The sequence below is a fragment of the Ceratotherium simum genome, chromosome 26 (assembly GCF_057802395.1).
Source record: "Ceratotherium simum simum isolate JZ-2026a chromosome 26, ASM5780239v1, whole genome shotgun sequence".
NCBI lineage: Eukaryota > Metazoa > Chordata > Mammalia > Perissodactyla > Rhinocerotidae > Ceratotherium > Ceratotherium simum.
This window is the reverse complement of record NC_141925.1, coordinates 15276993-15299818: the sequence shown is the minus strand read 5'-3', so window position 1 is coordinate 15299818 and position 22826 is coordinate 15276993. Positions and strand designations below refer to the sequence as shown.

At 46.3% G+C, this 22826-nt stretch overlaps 1 protein-coding gene across 18 annotated transcripts in view; it reads left to right on the top strand.

Annotated features, from left to right (window-relative positions):
* Window positions 1–18250, top strand: part of SYT17 (synaptotagmin 17) — a 78406-nt gene extending 60156 nt beyond the window's left edge. For all 18 annotated transcript variants that reach the window (XM_087417032.1, XM_087417031.1, XM_087417030.1 and 15 more), the window contains one exon: window positions 16858–18250. In XM_087417032.1, the coding sequence (XP_087273158.1) occupies window positions 16858–17054 (197 nt within the window). In that variant the 3' untranslated portion in view covers window positions 17055–18250. The remainder of the gene's footprint in view (window positions 1–16857) is intronic.
* The last annotated feature ends 4576 nt before the right edge of the window (window positions 18251–22826 follow it).

Below are 22826 nucleotides of genomic sequence, written 5' to 3'. Positions count from 1 at the left end.
CTGTGCGAGGAATAAAATCAGAAACCAAGAATGTCCTTTCCAGACATCCCTTCTGTCGTTCGCCCTGTCCAACTTCACCAACCCAGAGCTGCCAGTCAGCGGGAGAAGTCTTAACCTGTAAAAGCCAGGGCCTGCAGAGCACGAGCTGTAATGTCACCCGTCTCCCTACATTTCGAGCAACCTTTTGCTGTAGTGAAAATACCTTTGGCTTAGAAATCAGAAAACCACATTCCCAGAGCTTGGTTGCTGTATCAGGACCTCTTAATTTCTTTGAGCCTCTGTTCTCCATCTTTCAGACATATATAAAATCTGCCTTGGGGTTTTTCTTCTTTTTTTTTAAACTGGTTTTTTTTTTTTTTAATTTCTTTTTGTTTCTAGTTTTGTTGAGAAATAATTGACATACATCACTGTGTAAGTTTAAGGTGTACAGCATGATGGTTTGATTTACATATATTGTGAAATGGGGACCACAGTATGTTTAGTTAACATCCATCGTGTCATATAGAAACAATAAAAGAAAAGAAAAAATTTTCTCCTTGTGATGAGAACTCTTAGAACCTTCCTGTAGATCACACAGCAGTGTTAACTACAGTCATCGTGTTGTACATCACATCCCTAGTACTTACTTATTTTATAACTGGAAGTTTGCGCCTTTTGACCACCTTTCAATTCCCCCTCCCCCACCCTGTTCATTCAGTTTTTAACGACAACAACAGCAAACACATATACAATCATGCGTCGCTTAACAACAGGGATACGTTCTGAGAAATGCGTCCTTAGGTGATTTTGTCATTGTGTGAATATCATAGAGTGACTTACACACACCTGGATGGCATAGCCCACTACGTACCATCTATTTGGCTATTTGGTGCTAAGCTTATGGGACCGTTGGTACATGTGGTCCATCATTGATGGAAATGCCGTTACGCGGTGCGTGACTGTACGGCGCTTGCTACATGCCAGGCACTGCTCCAGCTGTTTCACATAAATTAACTCATTTAATCCTCATAGCAACACTATGACGCAGGAATCATTATCATTTTATGAATGAGGAAACTGAGGCAGCCGTAGGGTAAGTAGCTTGCCCACGGTCCTAGAGCCAGGATTCAAACTGGCTGGTCGTCTGGATCCAGAATCTGGGCCTTCAATCACTGGGTTCCACAGCCTCAAATACTTATCAACTCCCTACTATGTTGAGGTGCTGCACTAGTTGCTGGAGGAATAGCAGAAAGACAGAAATAATTCATCCTTTCACGATGCTGGCATTCTAGTTGGGGTGAGACAAACAAGAAATAAACACCTAAAGAATAATAGAATAAGGCAACAGAGAGGGCAGGGAGCATTACTTTAAACTGGGTAATATACCCTGAGAAAGGGCCAGCTGCGCAAAGATGGAGAAGGACACTCTAGGCAGAGCAAATGGCAAGTGCAAAGGCCCTGGGGCAAGAATGAGCTTGTTTTGTTCAAGAAGAGGCCAAAGTGGTCAGAGCATAGTTAATGAGGGGAATGAACGATGCAATGAGGTTAGAGTGATAAGTAGGGGCCGTGGTAAGCTTAGATGGTAAGTATTTATTGGACACCTACTGTGTGCTTACGGCTGTTAGGCACTGGGGAAACAGAAGTGAACAAGACAGAGGTGGCTTCTGCCTTCACGAGGGAGGGGGAGATGACGCACGTGCAGGGACACTTAGCACATGGCAGATGCTCAGTGGGTGTAACTTTCTATCTTTCCCTGTTTGTAAATTGACATGAAAACTGCTTCCCTGGGTTTCTGCCTAACCCCCACCCCCGCATTAAAGCAGGACAGAATGTGGTTGGCTTGTAACGACAGTCGTTTCTAGAGACGGCCTTAGGCAAGGGCATTATTTACCAGGCAAAACGAAGCAAACGGGTCGGTGAAAAATAAGCAGGGTGTGCGAAGGGGCTCGGCTCTGTCTTCAGGAGCAGATCCCCACACTGGCCGGCGGGGAGGGTCTTTGGGGCTTAACTCTTCGCCACCCCTTTAGGATCCTGAGTTACGAGCAGGCCCGGGAAGAGTGTCCACTGGCTTGGTGCCAAAGTTCCCATTACGCATCTGCTTTCAGATTTTATTCTGCTGAATTTTATCAGGGGCTGGAAAACAGAAGAGAGTCAGCCTGTGGATGACTCACGGGTGGGGTCCCCGTCCATCCCTGTTCAGGGTCACCTTGGCCTCTCGGTGGCCTCTTTAATAAGAAGGGGCCAGGACATGTACGAGATGCCTGGCAACTGTATGATAAAATGAGGGTCCCCAGATTCCTTATAAGAAGGTATCCCTAAAACCCAATGTGTCCCTAAGGCATTTGAGGACCTAGGATCATTCTTTTCCAGGTTATTGATTGTGACTTGGAACAGAAGTCACAAAAGGGATAATGAGAAGGGCTCCTACCTTGGGGGACAGGAGTTCAGTGGGACCTCTTCTTGCCACTAATAACAACAGCCAAGCTTTATTAAGACTTATGTGTTCCAGGCACTGTCCCAAGCATTATCTCAGTTGAACCTCACAGCAACCAAATGAGGCAGGTACTAGTATTGTCCACATTGTACAGAGGAGGAAACTGAGGGTCAGAGAGCTCCAGTGACTTGCTAACAGTCACTGTATTAGTTAAGGTAAGGCTAGCTGCTGTAATAGATCAGCCACCCAAGTTTTGTGGTTTAACACAACAGAAGCTTACTTCTTGCTTGCACACTGGTCCTGTGTGGATCTTTTCATGAGTGACCTTCCATGTGCTGATTCAGCAACCCAGGCCCCTTCCATCTTGTGGCTCTGCCATCTCCTCAGGCCTTGGAGGGTTTCCTCTCCAGCTGGTAGATGGGAGAGAGAGTTGAAGATTGCACAGGAAGCTTTTATGGGGCGGGCCTGGAAGTTAGGCACATCACTTCCACTTTCTCGCAGACTCTATTGGCCACACGTCCCTGCGGGGGAGGCTGGGAAATGTAGTGCAGCTGCTTGTCCAGGAAGAAAAGGCTTTGGTGACCCAGCAGCCGTCTCTGCCACGGGTACCCAAGCAGGTAAATAAAAGAGCCAGGCTGGCCACTGCCTCCCCGTTGCCTGAGTTCATGGTCAGCGTCAACATGGGGGGTCCCACACCACCAAATTCCAGGCTGGGGGAATTCAGCCTGACAAGAGCAGCCCTTGCGGTGAACTCTGGCAAGTTCACCAGATACCTTTTGGCTGGCAAGCCCCAGGGGCACTTGTTAACACAGAAGAGCAGTTAGTGGGTAGAGGCCAGGGATGCTGCTAAACATCCTCCGGCACACAGACAGCCCCTCACAACGGAGAATGTCAGTGGTGCTGAGGCTGAGGCACCCTGAGCTCTAGCAGCGGATCTGCCGGTCTCCTGGGGTTTATGGGGTGGGGTGGTGACCTCTGGCAGGAGCCGTGAAGGGCAGGCTGGCATGGGCTCGGAGCCAGTCAGCTCCTGTTTTGTGCCTGTTCGAGGCTTGTTTCTTCTCGTTAAAGCATTTTAACCCCTCATCATTCCAGTGGTTTCTCTTTAGCTGCCTGAGTGTGAAGAATTCAGGCGTAGAGCCTGTTGCTTGAATTCGTGCTCAGCTGTGCAGATCTTTCAGATAGCTTCCCCTGTTTCCGCCCACAGAAACTTGGGCAGACGGAAGCGTCTTGCTCTGCAAACCAGGTGGTGTGGACTGGGCAGGTGGACTGTAGCCAGGCCCAGCGCAAGACGGGGTGCAGAGCCCTCTTGAGAAGATGGGTGGAGTATTTTTAAATCAGGTCTCTCCTCCTCCCCCACCTCGTGGTTGTGGGTGCGTGCCACCTGCATGTGGTGACGTGAAGGGGTTACATGGGAAAAGGAGTACTGATGGCTTTTTAATATTGTTATTATAAAACATATATGTACACACATACATATACGCGTACATATGTGTGTGTATAATACAACCATACAGGAGACGGTAGAAGAGAAAGTAAAAACCCCTAATCCCCCCCTAATTAGAGGTAACTACTCTTACTAATTTATTGTAGCCTTCTCTCCACGATTATACACACTTATGTATATGTGCGTGGACGTGTATGTATGTGTATATGTGGTATGTGCGCGTGCGTGTCTATATGTATATATCTCCATTCTCTGTTGTTAGCATCCAAGATATATACACTTTCTGCAACTTTCTCTTTTCACATAATATGCCTTGGACATTTTTCCATATTAGCATATACAAATATTCGTTGAGCAACTCTTAGGAGCCAGGCAGCGTGCATACATTGGTGAACAAATTAGACAAAAAGCCCAGTTTCATCAGGCGAATCCTTGAATGGGGGGAGCCAGGCAGGAAACAAAACAGTAACTGAATTATGCCGTGGAGAGATGATGTCCAGTTCTCGGGAGAAAACAGAAGCAGAGAAAGAGGACAGCGAGGGATGGGGTGTGGGTTGCAATTTTTTAAAAGGTGGCCTGGGAAGGCCTCATGGAGAGGTGACACTTGGGCCAAGACGTGAAGGGGATCAGGGATGGGCTGTGTGGAAGTTTGTGGGAAGAGCGTTCCAGCCAAAGGACCAGCCAGTGCAAAAAGGCCTTTACGTGGGGGAAACAGCAAGGAGATTGGTGTGGCTGACGTGGACTGTAGAGCCCCCTAATTAGTTCTAATGGCTGCATGATATTCCATTAAGTCAATGAGTTGAAGAACAATGCATTTAATTAGTGCCCTGCTGGTAACATTGGGGTCGATTCCAGCTTTTTGCAGTTAGAAGCATTATTGGAGTGAGCATCCGTACATGTCTCTCGGCTCATATATCCAAATGTACCATGAGCTGAAAACCCAGCAGTGGGATTGCTTGGTCAAAGCATATATGTTTGTCCATTTTGATACCTAACGTCAAAATTTACAATCCAAAAAAAAAAAAAAAAGAAAAAGTGCAACTTTTACTCTTTTGTGTCTTCTTGAAGCATGCAATTGAAACATGGGTTTCGGTGACTTGGGCAAATATTTTAGTCCCTCTGTGACCCAGGCAGGCTCCAACTCCTGCCCCTTGCAAGAGGATTCTTGTAAGGATGAAATAAGCAGGCTTGGAAATTATTAAGTGCTGAGCAACTATGAAGTGATATTTTTTATCATTCTTTTTTACCTGTAAAAAGCATTCTTATTTTTAATTATGTATTATATAATAATTCAAATATACGGAAAAGTACAGAAAAACAATCACAGGCAGCCATGGACCCCCTCCCCAGATCTGCCTCTGATTCGTCTTTCATTTCTTAGTTGGCATAAGCAAGACAGCTTCACATTGGTTGCTGGCTTCGAAAACCTAGTGTTTGCAATTACTTTATTTTTAAATGAAATGAGTGAAAAAGTGATAAATGAACTTCATCAAGATTTAAAACTTTTGCTCTTTGAAAGACATAGTTAAGTAAAGAAAAGAGCAAGGCACACCCTGAGAGGTGTGTTTTTGCAAAACATATCCAACAAAGAGCCTGTGTCCAGAATATGTAAAGAGTTCTTGTAACTCAATAACAAGACAGACAATCCGTGACTCAATAAAAAGTGGGCAAAAGATTTGAAGAGACACACGTGACATGAAGATACACAGATGGCAAAGAAGCACATGAAAAGATGCTCTGCCCCGTTAGTCATTAGAAATGCAAAGTAAAACCACAATAAGATCCACTGCGTACCCACTAGAACTGCTAAGTTTAAGAGACTGAAAATACCAGTGTTGACAAGGACGTGAAGCAGCTGGAGTTCTTGTACATTTCTGGTGGGAATGCAAGATGCTGTAACCACTTTGGAAACCACTATGCCATCGCCTTATAAAGTTAAATATATATTTACCATACAAACCAGCAATTCCACTCCTAGGTATTTATCCAAGAGAAATGAAAACATACGTCCACAAAAAATCATGTATACACATGTTCCTAGCAGAGTTATTTGTAATAACAACAACCCAAATGTCCATCAACTTATGCATGGATAAACAAATTGTGATACATCCATACATTAGAATACCACCCAGCAATGAAAAAGAATGAGATATTAATATACACACACATGGATGAATCTCAAAAACATTATGCTAAGTGAATGCCAATGACTATATACTGTATGATTCCATTTTTATGAAATTCTAGTACAGGCAAAATTATAGTGACATGGGGCTGGCCCAGTGGTGTAGCGGTTAGGTGTGCTCACTCTGCAGGTGTGCTCACTCTGCTTCGGCAGCCCGAGGGTTTGCAGGTTCAGATCCTGGGCTCACGCCGATGCACCGCTTGTCAGGCCATGCTGTGGCGGCGTCCCATATAAAGTGGTGGAAGATGGGCACAGATGTTGGCCCAGGGCTGATCTTCCTCAGCAAAAAGAGAAGGATTGGCATCGGATGTTAGCTCAGGGCTAATCTTCCTCACACACACACACAAAAATTATAGTGACAGAAATCAGCAGATCAGTGATGGCCTGGGAGTAGGGCCTGCTTGTGTCTGGGAGGGGATGGAGGGAGAAGGGACAAGTGGGAACTTTTTTGGGAAGAAAGAATTATTCTATATCTTGATTGTGGTCATGGTTACACATTTGTATACAATGATTAAAATTCATCCAACTGTATACTTAAAATGGATGGATTTTATTCTATATAAATAATACTCCAGTAAAGAAAACCGAGGGGAAATTTTTTTTTTAGATGAACCAAGTGGATGTGATTTTAATTTGCATTTCTCTGATAACTCATGGTGTGGATCATCTTTTAGGTGCTTTTCGTGTGGAAGGAGGAAGGCATTCAGGCAGGGGCATGTTCTGAGCAGGCTCCGGTGTGCTCACTGGTCCAAAGTAGACTTGAACCTTTTGTGTGGTGTTGTGATCAGACAAAACATCAGCGTGCTAGACCCTTCAGCTCAGGCCCAGGACAGTGTTTCTGGCCATGTGTGGTCTGGGTATTGTGGTCATTGGGATAACCTGGCGGGACCCACTGGGAGCTCCTCGCCATCTCTCCAGGTCCTCCTGTCTTTTCACTCCCGTGTCCCCGATGGTTCATCAAGTTCCCTTCCTGCTCTAGGACCCAACAGCCCTGTGACCAGCCTGTGAACTGAAGTGTCACACAGACCTGGAAATTGATATTTCTGTGGTATAAAGAAGCAAGGAAAGACTGTAACGTAGGACAGCGAGCTGTTTGTGTGTTTGATTTTTTTTTTAACCGCAACATTTTATTAAGAAACTTTTTAAAAATATTGAAAGAATTGTTCAGTCAACACCCATATTCCAACCGCCTAGATTCTACAATGAACATTTTGCTCTTGGCTTTATCACACATCTATCCATCCCTCTATTTATCTCTCAACTCATATTTTTTTTCATGCGTTTCAGGGTCAGTTGCAAACATTAGTCCCATTTGTTTGTTTTTTCAAGTTGACTTTTTGTTGAAGTGTAACATACATACCTACAGAAAATCGTTACGTAGGCATAATTGATGGAATCATTGGCCATTGGTGATGAAGTCAATCTCCTGGCCCTCTCCTCTGTGGAGGTTGTGGAAGTGGGGTGGGGACTGAAAGTTCCAACCCTCTAATCATGCCTTGGTCTTTCTGGCACCTAGCCCCCATCCTGAAACCATCTGGAGCCCCCAGCCACCAGTCATCTCATTAGCATACAACAAGACACTCTTATCTCTCTGAAGATTCCAGCGTCTTAGAAGCTCTTGTGTCATGAACCAGGCACTGAGACCAAATATGGTAACAAAAGATGCTCCTATCATGCCTATCACTCAGGAAATTACGAGGGTTTTAGAAGCTCTGTGTCAGGAAGTGGGGGCACAGACCGAATATATGGTTTTTATTATGTCACACCGTCGTGCCCATTCATTTACATGTTGTCTGTGGCTGCTTTCTGCTACAATGGTGGAGTAGATGCGACAGAGACTGTAGGTGGCCCTTGAGGCCTAAAATATTCACCATCAGACCCTTGATGGACAAAGTTTGTCTACCCTTGCCTGAAAGTAACACCTCTGGCTTCTCTTTTATTCATTTTATTATTTTATTTATTCTCTTTTATCCTTTATTCACTCCCCCCAGGGAAGAATTGACTTATCTGGTTGGGAACATGGTGAGTTTGCATCTAGGGGTCCACGGTCTTCTGCTGGATGGGTTTAAGGAGTTAAAGGTCTCCCAGCCCTCCTCCTTTCTCTGGAACCTACCCTTTTTTCCTGAGGAAGACTCGCCCTGAGCTAACATCTGTTGCCAATCTTCCTCTTTTTGCTTGAGGAAGATTGTCCCTGAGCTAACATCTGTGCCAATCTCCCTCTATTTTGTATGCGGGTCGCCACCACAGCATGGCTGACGAGTGGTGTAGGTCTGTGCCCAGAATCAAACCCACGAACCTGGGCTGCTGAAGCGGAGCATGCCAAACTTAACCACCAGGCCACAGGGCCAGCCCCCCAAGTGCACTGGCATTTTTAAAAGCCTTCCAAGTGATTCACATGTTTGTGATAGTTCTTCTTTATTTTCTCAATTATTTTAGAAGATGGAGAGGGGAAGATTTCATTAATTATCCCCCTAAAGCTATGACAGGTGTCTTGTAACTAGCTCTGAAAACCGTTCTGTGAACATTTCCCCCAAGCCATGCCAGCCTCTCTGAAACAAATGTACAAAGATAATCCTCACTTAGATGTGTAAATTTTGATTGTTCATGTAAAAACAAGCACATTACATTACAGTCACACTTTTAAAGGCTTCCTTCTAGACGGTGTGACTCACAAACAGATCTGAAAGTGATGCTTCAACCCATATGTCGCCTTCATAAACGCAGGCTCCACGTGGCTCAGTTTCCACACAGGCGTAAAGAAGGGGTCTAGCTGTGGTCCAAAGGAATTTTAAAAGAAATTTCAATCTTGACTTCTCTGTCTTGAGGAAGGAGAAAGAAATCTAATTTGTAAGCCACGGCAGCGTTTCTCAGAGGCCCCTTCCTTCCCTCCCTGATTTTCTCTCACCCTGAGTTTGCTCTGGAATTTCTTCTATGTCGAGCTTCAAACTCTCTCTAGCTCTGTTGAGGTGTCTTCTCTCCCTCCCTCCCTCCTCAAGTCTCTCAGGTCTTTTTCCCTCTAGATCTGCGTAGCCTCTCACGTGTCAATGGCTTTCCGTTGTTGGTGGTGGTGGTGGTGGTGGTGGTGGTGGATTAAGTATTAATGAAAGGAAACCCCAAAACATATCCTTTTCCCTTTAGGCAGCATTTCTCAGCCTCGACACTCGTTGACATTTTGGACCAGATAATTCTTTGCTGTGGGGCTGGCCTGTGCATTGTATAATGTTAGAAGAATCCCTGGCCTCGACTTACTAGATGCCAGTAGCAACCCGCACCCCCAGTTGTGAGAATCCAAATGTCTCCTGACATTGCCAGATTTGGGGGCAACGTTGGCCCCAGCCAGGAACCACTGCATGAAAGGAATTCAGCAATTCACTCTAAGCCTGTATTGCCTGTAGACCTGGGCAAAAGGGGCGTCTACCCTGGGCCCCGGGCTTTAAATGGGGTGTGGGGTCTGATGGCAGGGAGTCCAGACAGTCAAGCAGTTGTGCCCACCTGGAGCCCACGTCTTCGTTTCTAGGTCACCTCTGAGTGCTGGGATCCCAGGATTTCCCACCCAAATGACCTGAGCCTGTTTCCTGGCCTGCTCACGGCTCTTTCCAGGTCCATCCTCAGGAAGGCAGGCCACGATGCCAGTGTGACCTCTAGACCCAAGAAGATAATAACAGTACTTATCTTGAAAATAGGGTGGTTGTGTGGATTAAGTAATTTACTGCATCGAAAGTCCATAGAACAAGCGCTGGCATGACTATAGAAGTGTTAGGGGCTGTTATTATGTTTTTCATATCAATAGTCCCTAAACATAAGACAGCTTCCTTGTCTGCTGCTCACCTGAAGAAGCAGCCATTCCTTCAGACGTTGGAAGCAAACTTGACCCTGCTGACCCCTAGAGAGATGGTGTGAAGGTCTCCAACATGACACTGTTTTGAGGGCCCTTCTGACTCTTGGCACCTCTTGCCTTACATGCCAGCTTGAGGACCCAACTCCCCTACAAACACACACGTGTATGATATATTTCTACTCCTAATCTTGTCCTTGTCACTTCCAGTGACAAGGAGTCAATGGAAGGGGGAATGGGTGACACTTCTTTTTGAGATGGGAGGAGAAATGATGCTGAGCTGTGGTTTCAATTTCTGCTGTGCCACCTGCTGGCTGTGTGACCTTGGGCACACAGCCTCCTAACCCCTCTGAACCTTTAATTCCCCTCTGCAAAATGGGGAGATAAATAGTACCTTCTCTAATAGGATTGTGCTGTGGATTAAGTCCAAAATGTATATAAAGTGCTTTGCTCCGTGCCTAGTATACAGAACTCAAGATTCGGTATTGCTGATATTTAATTATTATTATACTGTGATCTCAATTGTCATTGTGACTGTTGGAAGGAAAAACATGGAGGAAAAAGTTCTGTCTGAGCAGCTGCTGTCAATCACAAAAGGAGCCAAGAAAGCTTGAAAAACATCACCCTTAAGTCATGGATGAAACTTCTTAGAGCCAAAGAAATGTCATAGCTGGAAGGGGCCTTAAAACCTACAAATACCCACCCATGGTATAAATGGGAAAACTGAGGCCCAAGGAAGGGATGTGATTTAGCTTGTTTTGAAGAAAAAGTGAAACAGCTTCTAGGTTTCAGAGAAGAAAAAAGAGGGAGTGCTATAGTTTGAGGAAGTTTTGCAAAAGTTGAAAAGAGAATGGGTACCACCTTTGTTGGGGTGTTAGAGCTGGCCTCTCGGGGGTAAGAGGGGGGAGGAGACGGGGATGTGTGGACTGCTTTGGGGCTCCTCCAAGAGTTGCGTTAACTCATGAACATGCCAGTGAGGTGTGGGGATCCCTCCGTGGTGAGGAGTTAGGGACGACTGTGAAACAGCCCAGGATGAGTTTTGCTGGCTTAGTGCAGTTTCCAGAAACGGGGGAGCAGCTCAGCCCAGCACCCCAGAGGTGGTGGATTTTGGGGGACAGTGATGAGGTGGGGTTCCGGCTGTGATCTGGGGGCACCCCTGCGCTGTGCTGTCAGGCTCGAAGCTGCATGTGGGGGCATCACCTTGTGAACCAAGCATGCAGAATGGGGAGCTGTGGAGTCTGCTCCAGTTGGTAAAGATGGAGAGGCTTTTTTTCCTTTGAATTTGCGGTGTTTATCACACCCACACTCTAAGTCATCCAGCTTCCCTTCCAGAACCGTCTGCCTTGGCAAACTAAATTAGCAACCAAAAGAGTTTAGCTCTTGCTGGGAAGAACAAATTCATTTTTACAGCAAATATCAACATGTGAAAGCCTTGACTTGCCCCTGACCTGCTCGGGGTACCTGGATTTTGACTGGAGCCATGAGTGGTCTCCCTGCACCTCTCTGGGCCTCAGTCTCCCCAGCTATAAAATGGGCCAGTGAGAGCAGCTGCCTTAGAACAGTGGTTCTCAATGGAGGGAGGTGGCTTATGCCCCCCGGGGGACGTTTGGCAATGTCTGGAGATTCTGTGGGTTGTCACAACTGGGGACTGCTAATGGCATCTAGTGGGCAGAGGCCAGAGGTGCTGCTAAACATCCTACAGTGCTCAGAATAGCCCCCCACAAGACAGAGTGATCTGGCCCAAAATGGCAGTAGTGCCGAGGGTCAGAAACCCCCCTCTAGAGAGTTGACGTGAAGATTAAGTGGATTAAGCCATGTGATGTGCTTAGCCCTTGGCCATACACATAGGTGCTTAACCAAGCAGTGTCACCCTCCATGCTCCTTCAAAGCCTGGTCCTTGAGCCCTGCTGGGTGCCTCTCATCATGCTTTGGTTTTGCCAGTTGTGTTTCTCCACCCTGAATTGCCATGGCAATTGGCGCCGCAGAAGCAGACAGATACGTCGGTACTTCTTTAGAGACAAGTTGATTCTAAAATTCCAGAAAGGGGACTATGCAGGGTGTGTCCCTGGCCTGTGTGAGGACGGAACTGGGTGTTAGTGACTCGCCTGTCCGCACAGAGGGCCATCCTCTGAGATTGTAGCCATCAGGATGCTTGAGGGAGAGAGCACAGTGTGACAGGGGACAGAGCAGGTTCCCGGGCACCTCGATTGCTCTACCCTGTAGTCATTGGGGGAGGGACACGAAAAGGGTTTTGTTTGCGTAAATTTTCCACTTACTGAACGCTTTTCCCTTAAACTTTAAAAAAGGCTTTAATTTTTAACTGTGTTTGACAGAAAATATTTCATACCTCCTTTGACCCGTTAACCAGAACATTGAGCTTTCTTACTGATTCAGAGTCATAATTATAAAAATAAATGATCACACAGTGAACATCCCTCAGCCCCATCGAGGAGTAAAGGGTTGTTTGCCCCTTCACCCAATGGCGCCGTTCTGCTGTACTTTTTTGAGTTCTTGTATCTGTCGAGTAGTCACAATCCACTAAATTAACTTAATTACTCCAGGTGGGGAAACCAGATGACCAAGTTTATTCGACGTATGTCTAAATCCATGAAGAGTAAATAGGTTCTAAGAGAACATGTGAGGAGCCCTCTTCAGGGGTTTTGGGCACAGACGTTGTGACATATATTCTGACTGTTCAGGTGCCTTTTTGTCACTCTCTGGATTGTATAGGTTGTCAGGAAGTTGCCTTCCCATGACTAGGGTGCATTGGGTATATACATTGTCCAGCTGTATATTAGTGACTGCAATCAAATGAGTCCCCCATCACAGCCGGTGGGGATATTTGGGGGTACCTTCCAACAGATTTTCTAAATGTGATTGTTTCTAAAGAAGAGGAATGTAGGGATCTAGTTATGAGGAATTTGCTTCCTTTACAGTTTATTTGCTGCAAATACTGCGAGTTTTATCCCCAGCTAGCCCAGTGACTTGGTTTCCTTATCTATAATGTGGAGGGGGCAGGGGTATCTGGCCTGCTGTCTCTGAGCCCCATTCTGGATTCTCGAAGAATCCAGTCAATTCCTATTCTCTCCAACAACACACCCCTAGAATTTACAGTCTTGGCAAATCTTGATCTTCTCCCAGGCAACTTTTATAATAGAAGTTATTCATTCTATTCAGCTTCAGCTTATTATAATTTGCATTAAAATGTTTTGGTTTTTAAAGGACTGTTGAGATTGCCATAACTTTACCAACTGATTTGCAAATACGAAGGGCTGCCAGTTAACTCAGATGGCCAGAGCAGCAACTGCTTCCAGTCAGAAAGGCTGAGTCACCGAAGAGCTCCCACCTTTCAAGGGCCAGATGACTCAGCAAGCCAAGTTACTTTGCAAATTGGGATAAGGACCGTAGGCTATTAGACTTCCTTTCACTCTTCTTCCCCTTCTGGCGATTTAGACGTGGATTCTCTAATGACGACTTATTTTTTTCCTTTGTTTTCTTTCCAAAATAACATGTGCTTATCAGAAGTTCAAACTGTACACGCTTACATAACACAGAAAGTGGAAAGTTCTCTGCTTCCCTCCCTAGAGAGAGCCACTCTTAACAGTTTGGTGAACATTCTTCCAGAAATTGTTTTCTATTCTATATGTTAACATTTTTTTTAAAACAAAAAGAGAGTGTGTTTACATATACTGTTTTGCAACTTGATTTTGTCTCCTAGCAATATGTCTTGGAGATTTTTCCATTTTGTATATATAGGTCTGTCTCATTTTTATATATAGGTCCATCTCATTTTTAACCGAAACATTGGTTTCCATGGTGTTGTTACATCAGAAATTATTTAATTAGTCCCCTCCAGTTTTAGTCTGGGTGCCTCCCAAAGCTGATCCTAAAACAGTGACTTAGGTGCAAATAGGCTTCTGGGGAGGTGATCCCAGGAAACAATGACAAGAGAGTGGGGAAGTAAGACAGGAAAGGCCAATCCAGGATGTTTGATGAGTGGGCACCTGCAGCTCAGGAGGTCCCCGAGACCACCATCAGGTTCAGTGATTCTCTGAAGGACTCACAGAACTCAGAAAAGCTGTTGTACTCCTGGTTACAGTTTATTACAGTGAAAGGATACAGACTAAAATCAGCAGAGGGAAAAGGCGCCTAGAGCAGAGTCCGGGAGAGCCCAGGCGTGAGCTTCCAGTTGTGCTCTCCCACTGGAGTCACATGGATGGCACTTAATTCTCCCAGTAATGATGTGTGTGTGGCAGCATGCTCGGAGTATTGCCCACCAGGGATGCTCACTCGAGCCTTAGCGTCCCGGATATTGATCGGGAGTCAGTCACATAGGCATGGCTGACTGTCCGAGCAGCTGTCCCTAGTCTCCAGCCCCTTCAGAGGTCAAGCTGCTATTGAGTGGCCCAAGGCCCCTGCCATAAATCGCACTGTTAGCATAGACTGGCATGGCCCAGGCAGAGAGCTGTGGGTGTTCGTGGTAGGACAGTAGCCACAGAAGCTGCGGTAGCCTCCAGGGTGGGCTGAGGGGGTGGGCAGGGCAGCAACAGCCTCGGCCATACTTCCTCATGGACATATTTGTTATTTCCATTTTTCATTCTCACAAGCAATGTTCTGGAGCAGGGATCAGTAAACTCCATAAAGGGCCAGATAGTAAATGCTTTCAGCTTTGTGGGCCACACGGTCTCGGTTGCAACTACTCAGCTCTGCTGCTATAGCGCAAAAGCAGCCGTAGCCATTATGCAGATGAATGAGCCTGACTGGGTTCCAATAAAACTTTATTTACCAAAAACAGGTGGCAGGCCAGATTTGGCTTAGAAACTCTAGTTTGTCAACCCCTGCTATAGAGAATATCCTTGTATGTATATCTTTGTTTGTGCAGATAATTCTATGGGATAAATCCCTGGAAGTAGAATTGCTGAATCACGAGTTATGACATTCTTCTTTTGAGCAGATACCATGAACCTCCTCCAAAAGTTGAACCTACTTTCTCTTTCACTAACAGTGCATAAGAGTGTTAGAGATTCCTTTTCTTAAAACCCTTTTCCCAAGGAAGCAAAACCTATACTCATTTACTAGGATGTGTCCGCGTTTTCATTCTTGAGCTTTGGAGAGGCAGAGGAAGATAGAACATTTTGCCCCCAAGGAAGAAAACCAAATGAGGCCTGAAATGGTCTCATAAACAGTATCGTGCTTTCGATTCGAGGCCCACAGAGAAGGGGACCTTGGTAACTTGTTCTCATTTGGTGAGGTCAAACCTTACGTTGCCCACTAGACGTGGTTCAAAAGAGTCCTAAATGTTACCTATTCCAAAAAAATTTTTTTCAAATGCATCAGAGAGCTCCTTAGCAATTTCCTTTATTAAGCAAATATTCCATTCTTAATTTTTCCCTTCTGGAAGGGATTGTCATGTAAATGAGGTCCACCTATGCATACTGAGCACTTGACCAAGGGTACAAAAAATATACATGGTCCATTTTTTGTCCACAGAGCTGACAGGTACAGGACACTCTTGACTGAGACAGCATAGCGTTTCACTTAGCCTAGTTCACCCTGTGTCTTTTTGGTTTGTAGAAAGTTGATGGGGTTTTTGTTTTTTCACTTTTCTCTTTTCCCCCACTTTTATCATTTGGAATTCTTGATGTGAACCCCACAGGGGAGAACAGAGGCTCATTTGCATTCAAGCTCTGTTTTTGGCTGCATATCTTAGCTGGTTTATTTGATCATCCGCATCCCTCCTGGGATCCAGCCCGCCTTTGCTCGGCTGACGCTGGGTGAATCTGTGATATTTCTCATTCTGTGGTCCTTCGTTGATAATACAGACATGGCCTGCTTTCCCTTCAGCGAGATGGCATGCCCGGACTACCCACATGCAGATAAAGAATTAGGCGGAACTCAGCTGGGAAGATAAATCAAGCTAACCATCTCATTAGGCTTGAAAGACACAAATTAAGCTTGCATTGGAATTGACAAAGAAGCCTTCCCAAAAGACAGGCAGTACAACAAGGGGTTTAAGAAATCACCATAGCCGTTTCTCTCTGGAAATTTGCCTCAGTTGCTTGGAATAGAGGAAACAGGAGGTCTCTTTTATAAAAGGTCAACAGACAGAAATTTAGGATCAAAAAAGCAGTCTATTAGTGAGCACTTATTGAGAGTAGGTCCTGTGTGCTGAGAGCTTTACACACATTATCTCATCGAAACCTCACAATGACTTGTGAGGTAAAGTACTATGAAGATTCCTGTTGAACCCACGAGGAAACTGAGTCTCAGGGGGATTCCTTCACTTGTCTCAGGGTCCCACAGCTAGTCAAATGACAGAGCTCGGATTCACCTAGGATGCCTGGCCCCAGGGCCACAGCTTAACCTAGTGGTTCTTATCCAGGATGAACTGCCCCCCCAGATATTTGGCCATGTCTGGAGACATTTTGGGTTGTGACAACTGGGGAAGGGGGTGCCACTGGCGGCTAGTGGGTAGAGGCCTGAGGTGCTGCTAACCATCCTGCAATGCACAAGACAGCCCCACAGCAAGAATGATCCAGCCCCGCTGTCAACAGTGGCATGACTAGAAACCCTGTGTAACCACTCAACTGGACCCCAGTGATGGCTGACTGTTCCACTAGAACTATCCAACTATTGTGCTCTGTAGGCAGCGTGGTTAGGTGAATATTGCAGGGAGTGCAGTTCTCTGGCAGAAGGAACAGCCAGTGCAAAGGCTGGGAGGCGGGAGCGTGCCTGGCATGGTGAGGGACAGCAGGAAACCCAGTGTGACAGGAGAGAGACTCGGGGAGGATGAGGTGAGGGAATCAGGGAATTCTCACCATTCAGAGAAACAGACAATGACCTAAAAGCAAGGACCCTGTGTTTGCAGTTGAGGAATGCGTAGACTAACGGCCTCTGTCTTGTTCCTGCCTCCCTGTTCCGTACCCCTCCTCCCTCCTGCCTCCTCCCTGCCTGCACTCGCCCCTCTGGCTCCCTAGTGTTCGGCCACAACATGAAAAGCAGCAACGACTTCATCGGAAGGATCGTCATCGGCCAGTACTCCTCGGGCCCCTCCGAATCCAACCACTGGCGGCGGATGCTCAACACCCACCGCACGGCCGTGGAGCAGTGGCACAGCCTGAGGTCCCGGGCCGAGTGTGACCGCGTGTCTCCTGCCTCGCTGGAGGTGACCTGAGGGCTGCGGGGAAGGCAGCTTTCACCTGTGAAAAAAAAAGGAAGAAAATTTGAGACAGAAAAAATGTGTCACATACCTATTGCATCCACACCTGCGTGCACACACACACAACACACACAGACAGACACACACACACCACGCCAAATCCTCTCAGAACTGAGAGGAAGCTGACTACTGATCACAAAATGGCCGCCCTCAATGAGTGAGGCCTCAGAACTTTCTGGAAGCCCCATCCATGTGTCACAAGCTGAGTGGGCTCTGCTGTGAGACTTATTGGCAGTGCTTGCTCTTGTTGGTACCCCTGCCCCAAAATGCACTTTCAACCCTCAGGCCAGAGGAAGGGCCTCCCTCAGGGCGCCGACCTCCATCGAGACGAAATTTTCAAAGAAGTTGGCCAGTGTGTGGGAGGCCCGACCCCCACGCCCAAAACGCACACCCACTGGGTGTCTTCTGAACGGGCTGCTGTTCCCAGGGGTTCTTCAAACCTGATACCTTTCCCCAAAAGTGTAAGTACTTTGTCTTCTCTTTAGTGGACGTGATAAATAGGTTAGACCATTTGGAAAAACCAAATGGCAACAAAAAATATTCCAGTGTAGGAAACTTCCCTGGCTTAACTGAGTTTGTCCTTGTGTTAGCTTATTCCTGGGGACCCCATGTGGGTACGTATGTGGATGTTCTCGTGCGTGTGCCCTCACAGGTGAACACGTGTGTGCCTGTGTGTCCTTTTGGCGATCAAGGCGGTGGGCCGGGACCTCAACCCTGACCGCTGCCTTTTCTCTGCCTCTCTCATCAGTGAGATTTCACTGTGTCCTCCTGTCTGTCAGGACCCCACCTTCAGTAACAGTAGCGTGTCCGTATGTCAAATAAATAGAATATAATAGAGCAAAAGTAACATTTTTTGACTGAATCATGGTGATTGTGACTCGCAGAAGACCTGCAATGGACAGTTACGTGGATTAAAACGGCCGCCACACCCAAACACACCCCCATCCAAGATGGACTCCTTCCTTGTCACACTCTGAGGATCTCTCTGTGTTTGTATGTGAACCGAAGTCATTTCTTTCGTGCTAAGGAATTCGTCTAGTTAGAATAGATCTCTCTCTGTTGGATGCTTCTGTATCTTTTCCCACAGCATATTGTCTGGCATAAAGGGGAGCTATTTAATGAAATTAAAGATTATTTATTTGTGCCATGCATTCAAGTTATCTTTTTCTTCATGCCTGTGGGGCATCGAGGGCACGAGGGTGTCTCGGTTACTGCGGCTGTGTAACAAACCATCCTGACCACTCCAAGTGCTGATATGGCGTGGAGGTCAAGAGAAAGGCAGGAGGGCTGGGTTGGGTTACGTTTCTCTGGTGAGAAAAAGATGAGGCATTTTCCCTCTCTATAAAATGGCTTCCTTACCGTGATTGTACAGAAGAGGATAAAAGCCTGAGAGAGCAAACAGAATGAGAAAAGACAGGTACATAACAGGCATTCAGGACTAGAGATGAGGTAATACCGTGATTGGACCCATGGGCTTTGGGCTAAAGAAGCCATGGTTCAAATCCTGTGCCCACCACTCCCCACCCATGTACCCTTGCACAAGCCACATAACTTCTCTGAGCCTCAGTCTCCTCGTTATCTTAGTTAGGGTACCTCAAAAGCAGACCTTGAGGCGAGGACCTGGGTGCAGATAGTTTATTTGGGAAATGACCCCAGGAAGCATAAATGGAAGAATAAGTCAGGGAAGGGAGAAACACAGATAAAGCCTGCGTTAATTAGCACTGTGGGCGGCTGGGGCTCAGTCATGCTGGGGACCCATGTAGAATACACTTGAGAATTATCATTATGGGGAAGCTGGAGTATTTAACTGCTGACCCATATCCCTCAGGGCCTGAGGGTTGCCCCTGGAGGCGTTAAATGTTTGGCACTCAAGGACTGTCCTGTGTGGGCTGAGCAAGCTCCCAGAGCACCGAGAAATCCCCGGGGCAGAGAATGAGGTGCATGTGCTCAATCAGGTAAGCAGTCTATGTGCACGGCCCCGGGGAACTTTACTGCAGCCACAGGGAACTTAGGTGGACTGAGGGCTACAAGATGGGGCATGCCAAACACCTCATTTAGTCCTCACACAGCAACCCACAGGGAGATGTTCTTAGCTTCCTAACTTGAAAAAGGTGACTGAGGTTTAACGAGATTAATGGCGAGTAAGCAATAGAGCTAGAATGCCAGCCCAGGCCCCTCTGACTCTAGAGCCTGTTATGAGCGGAATTGTGTCCCCCTCAAAAAAGATATGTTGGTGTCCTAACCCCTAGTACTGCAGAATGTGACCTTATTTGGAGACAGGGTCTTTACAGAGGTGATCAAGAGGAAGTGAGGTCATCAGGGTGGGCTCTAATCCAACATGACTGATGTCCTTATAAAAAGGGGAAATTAGGACACAGAGACAGATACGCACAGAGGGAAAACTGTGCAGAGACACAGGGAGAAGACAGCCGTCCACAAGCCAAGCAGAGAGGTCTGGAACAGATCCTTCCCTCACAGCCCTCAGCAGGAACCAACTCTGCCGACACCTTGATTTTGGACTTCTGGCCTCCAGAACTGTGGACAATGAATTTCTGTTGTTTAAGCCTCCCAGTCTCTGGCACTTAGTTACAGCAGCCCCAGGAAACGAATACAGAGCTGGTGTGGCTAACCGCTCTGCTGGGCTGTCACATCCGAAAATAGAGTGACAGTTCTTACCCCATGGGGTTGACGTGAGGATTAGTGGCAATAATGCCTGCAAAGTCTTAACATACGGTCCTTGATGGCTAGTCCCACTAGGCACCCGTCAGGCAGTGTTTGCTGGTTGACCAGAGGGACCAGTAGGAGGGCAGATGTCAGAGCCGTCCACGTCTCCAAGGATAGAGTTTGTCAGGAGACAAGGGAAATGTGTTCAAAGGTGAAGGAATGACTTGGTTTCTATAGAAACCTGGGCCCAAGGTGCCCTATTGTGGCCCCCCATGTGTTTTACTTAGCGTCCTCCTTCTCAGCTAGGAGGTGGGAAAGGAGATGCATGGGCCACCTACACACCCGAGTTCAAAGGAAGGAGGTGGGGCAGGAGGGGTGCTGTGAAGTTTTAAAGCCACGTCTATTTTCCCAGGGCCAATCCTTGAGTCCTCTCACCCCTTGGGTCTCCAGAACCCCTCGGGATTCCAGTCCACCCCCTGGGACTTGACAGAAGCTACAACCTCTGGCCAGCCTTGCTCAGATATGATGGGTCCCAGGGCACCAGGAACGGCTATTTGGGCACCGATATTTCACTCCCAGAAAGCTGGGAATCACTGCCAGGGAGAGGAAGAAAGATTCATTTTTTTCTTCTGGGTGGCCTGTCTTCCACTGCCAGTGGGATACCTGCCCTTTTTCATGTGCAAAAATCCATTTAAAATAACTCAAGAATGGTCACCGCTATGTAAAACCTAAAAACGTATGCCTAGAGAAAAGACTGGAAGGCATTGCCTTGAAGGTTGCCAGCGTTATCCTTTGGGAAGTTGTTTTTCTACTCAACTTTATACCTTCCTGTACAGTATTTTCGAAGGTTCCATGGTGATCTAATGGTAGCTAACATATATTGAGTGCTTTTCATGTGTCAAGCATTGTTCTAAGCATTTATATGAGGGAAGTATTAATTTGTTCCCATTTTGCAGATGAGGAACCTGAGGCTTAGGGGGATTAAATAATCAGTGTGGTCACACAGCAGCAGGTCTGGAATTTGATCACGGATGTGGCTGAATTGAAAGCCATGAAATGAACTAGCTTTTCCTATCCTTTTTATAATGGTAGCAAGGGGTAGGGGACTTTGTTTTATTGGTAAATAAATGCCATTTTTAAGAAGCTAAGAAACGAAAGGAGGTGATGAAAGAGAGAGAGAAAGAAAGAAGGAAGGAAGGAAGAAAGGGAGGGAGGGGAGAAGGAGGAAAGGGAGGGAAGGAGGAAAGGGAGGAAGAGAAGGAGGAAGGGGAGAGAGGGAGGGAGGAAATCTTCACTGAACCCCCAGGCCACCATGAGCACAGTGTGTGTGTGAGTGTGTATGGGGGGGGGGGCACCACATGATAAATACAGCTTTAAGAAGCCAGAAAATATATATTGTGTTACAAAGAGACTTCTACCTTCAAGTGACAGCAAAGATCATATTTGTTAGATGAAGAAGCTGTCTACTTTCTGGCCAGTAAACTTGAGGTCTAGGGAAGGGGTTGGCAAACTATGGCCTATGGGCCAAATCTGGCCCACTACTTGTTTTTGTAAATAAAGTCTTATTGGAACCCAACCAGGCCCATTCCTATAGTCTTTGGCAGAGTTGAACAGTTGTGACAGAGACCATGTGGCCTGCAAAGGCTAAAATATTGACTATCTGGCTCTTTACAGAAAAAGTTTAAGTTGCAGTTATGTAGGATGAATAAGTGTAGCTATCAAATGTACAGCATGATGACTATAGTTAATAACACTGTACTGAATACTAGAAATTTGCTAAGAGTAGATTTCAGGTGCTCGTCACAAAACAAAAGGTAACCATGTGAGGGCGTGATATGTTAATTAGTTTGACTATAGTATCATTTCACTATGTATATGTATACCAAATCATCATGTTGTACACCTTAAATATTATAATTCTATTAAAAAATAGAATTTAAAAAATGTTTGCTTACCCCTGTCTAGAGCAATGCTTCATAAACTTCAATGTACACACGACCTCCTGAGATTAGTCAAAAAGCAGATTTTGATTTAGTGGGTCTGGGATGGGGCCAGAGATTCTACATTTGTAATGAGCTCCTAGAGATGCCCTGCTGCTGGTCCGTGGACCACAGGGGACTGAGCATGTAACTAATACTTTGTGTGTTTCCATCCAGAGATGGGCAGGAGCTGATTTACCCAAACCTTCAGCCGTCACATATCAACACAGATCATTAGGAGGTTTATTTGCCAAATCAAAAGGTCTTCCACTTTGGAAAGGATTTCCAGTGGCCTACCTTTGACCGCCCGCTTCTCCCCACCTGGTATGGCTACATTCAGAAGATGTTTGATTACCATGACAGCAGAGGCCTCCAAAATGCGGGGCACCAGATGATGGGGAGTGGGGAGAAAATATCCAAACTTTCTTCTATGTTTATATTTTGTATCAACCTTTTAAAAAAGTCAATTGGGGAAGAGGCGTTTTATAACAGACATGATATATTAATACAGTAAGTAGTGCATGCACATCACTTATATAATACACTCATACGCCACATAACAACGTTTTGGTCAACAACCGGCTGCATATACAACAATGGTCCCTTAAGATTAGTACCATAGAGCCTAGGTGTGTAGCAGGCTGTACCATCTAGGTTTGTGTAAGTAAGTACACTCCATGATGTTCGCCCAACGACAAAATCGCCTAACGATGCATTTCTCAGAACATATCCCGGACGTTAAGCGATGCGTGACTGTAAATGTATGTCATTTATAAATAAATAAGTGTGCATGCTCTGGAGCGTGCCCCAGCACAAAGGTTTTGAGGCAGCTGGTAGGCGTGAGTGCTGCTGCAGGCTGACACTGGGCCTGGGCTGTGCTTGTAGCCCGGGTCAGGCCCTGGCATGCTTTCTGCCCCAGGGCCAGCAGGGCAATGCACGCTGTGCGGGCACAAGTTAAGTTATTCCTCACAGGCACAGCAGTGCCTGTGGGTGTTCCAGAGAGAAGACGAGTGACTGGGACACGCTGGAGTCCTCCCTGGGAATGCCAGCTGCCCAAAGTGCCAGGGCACCTGGCTGAGCGTTG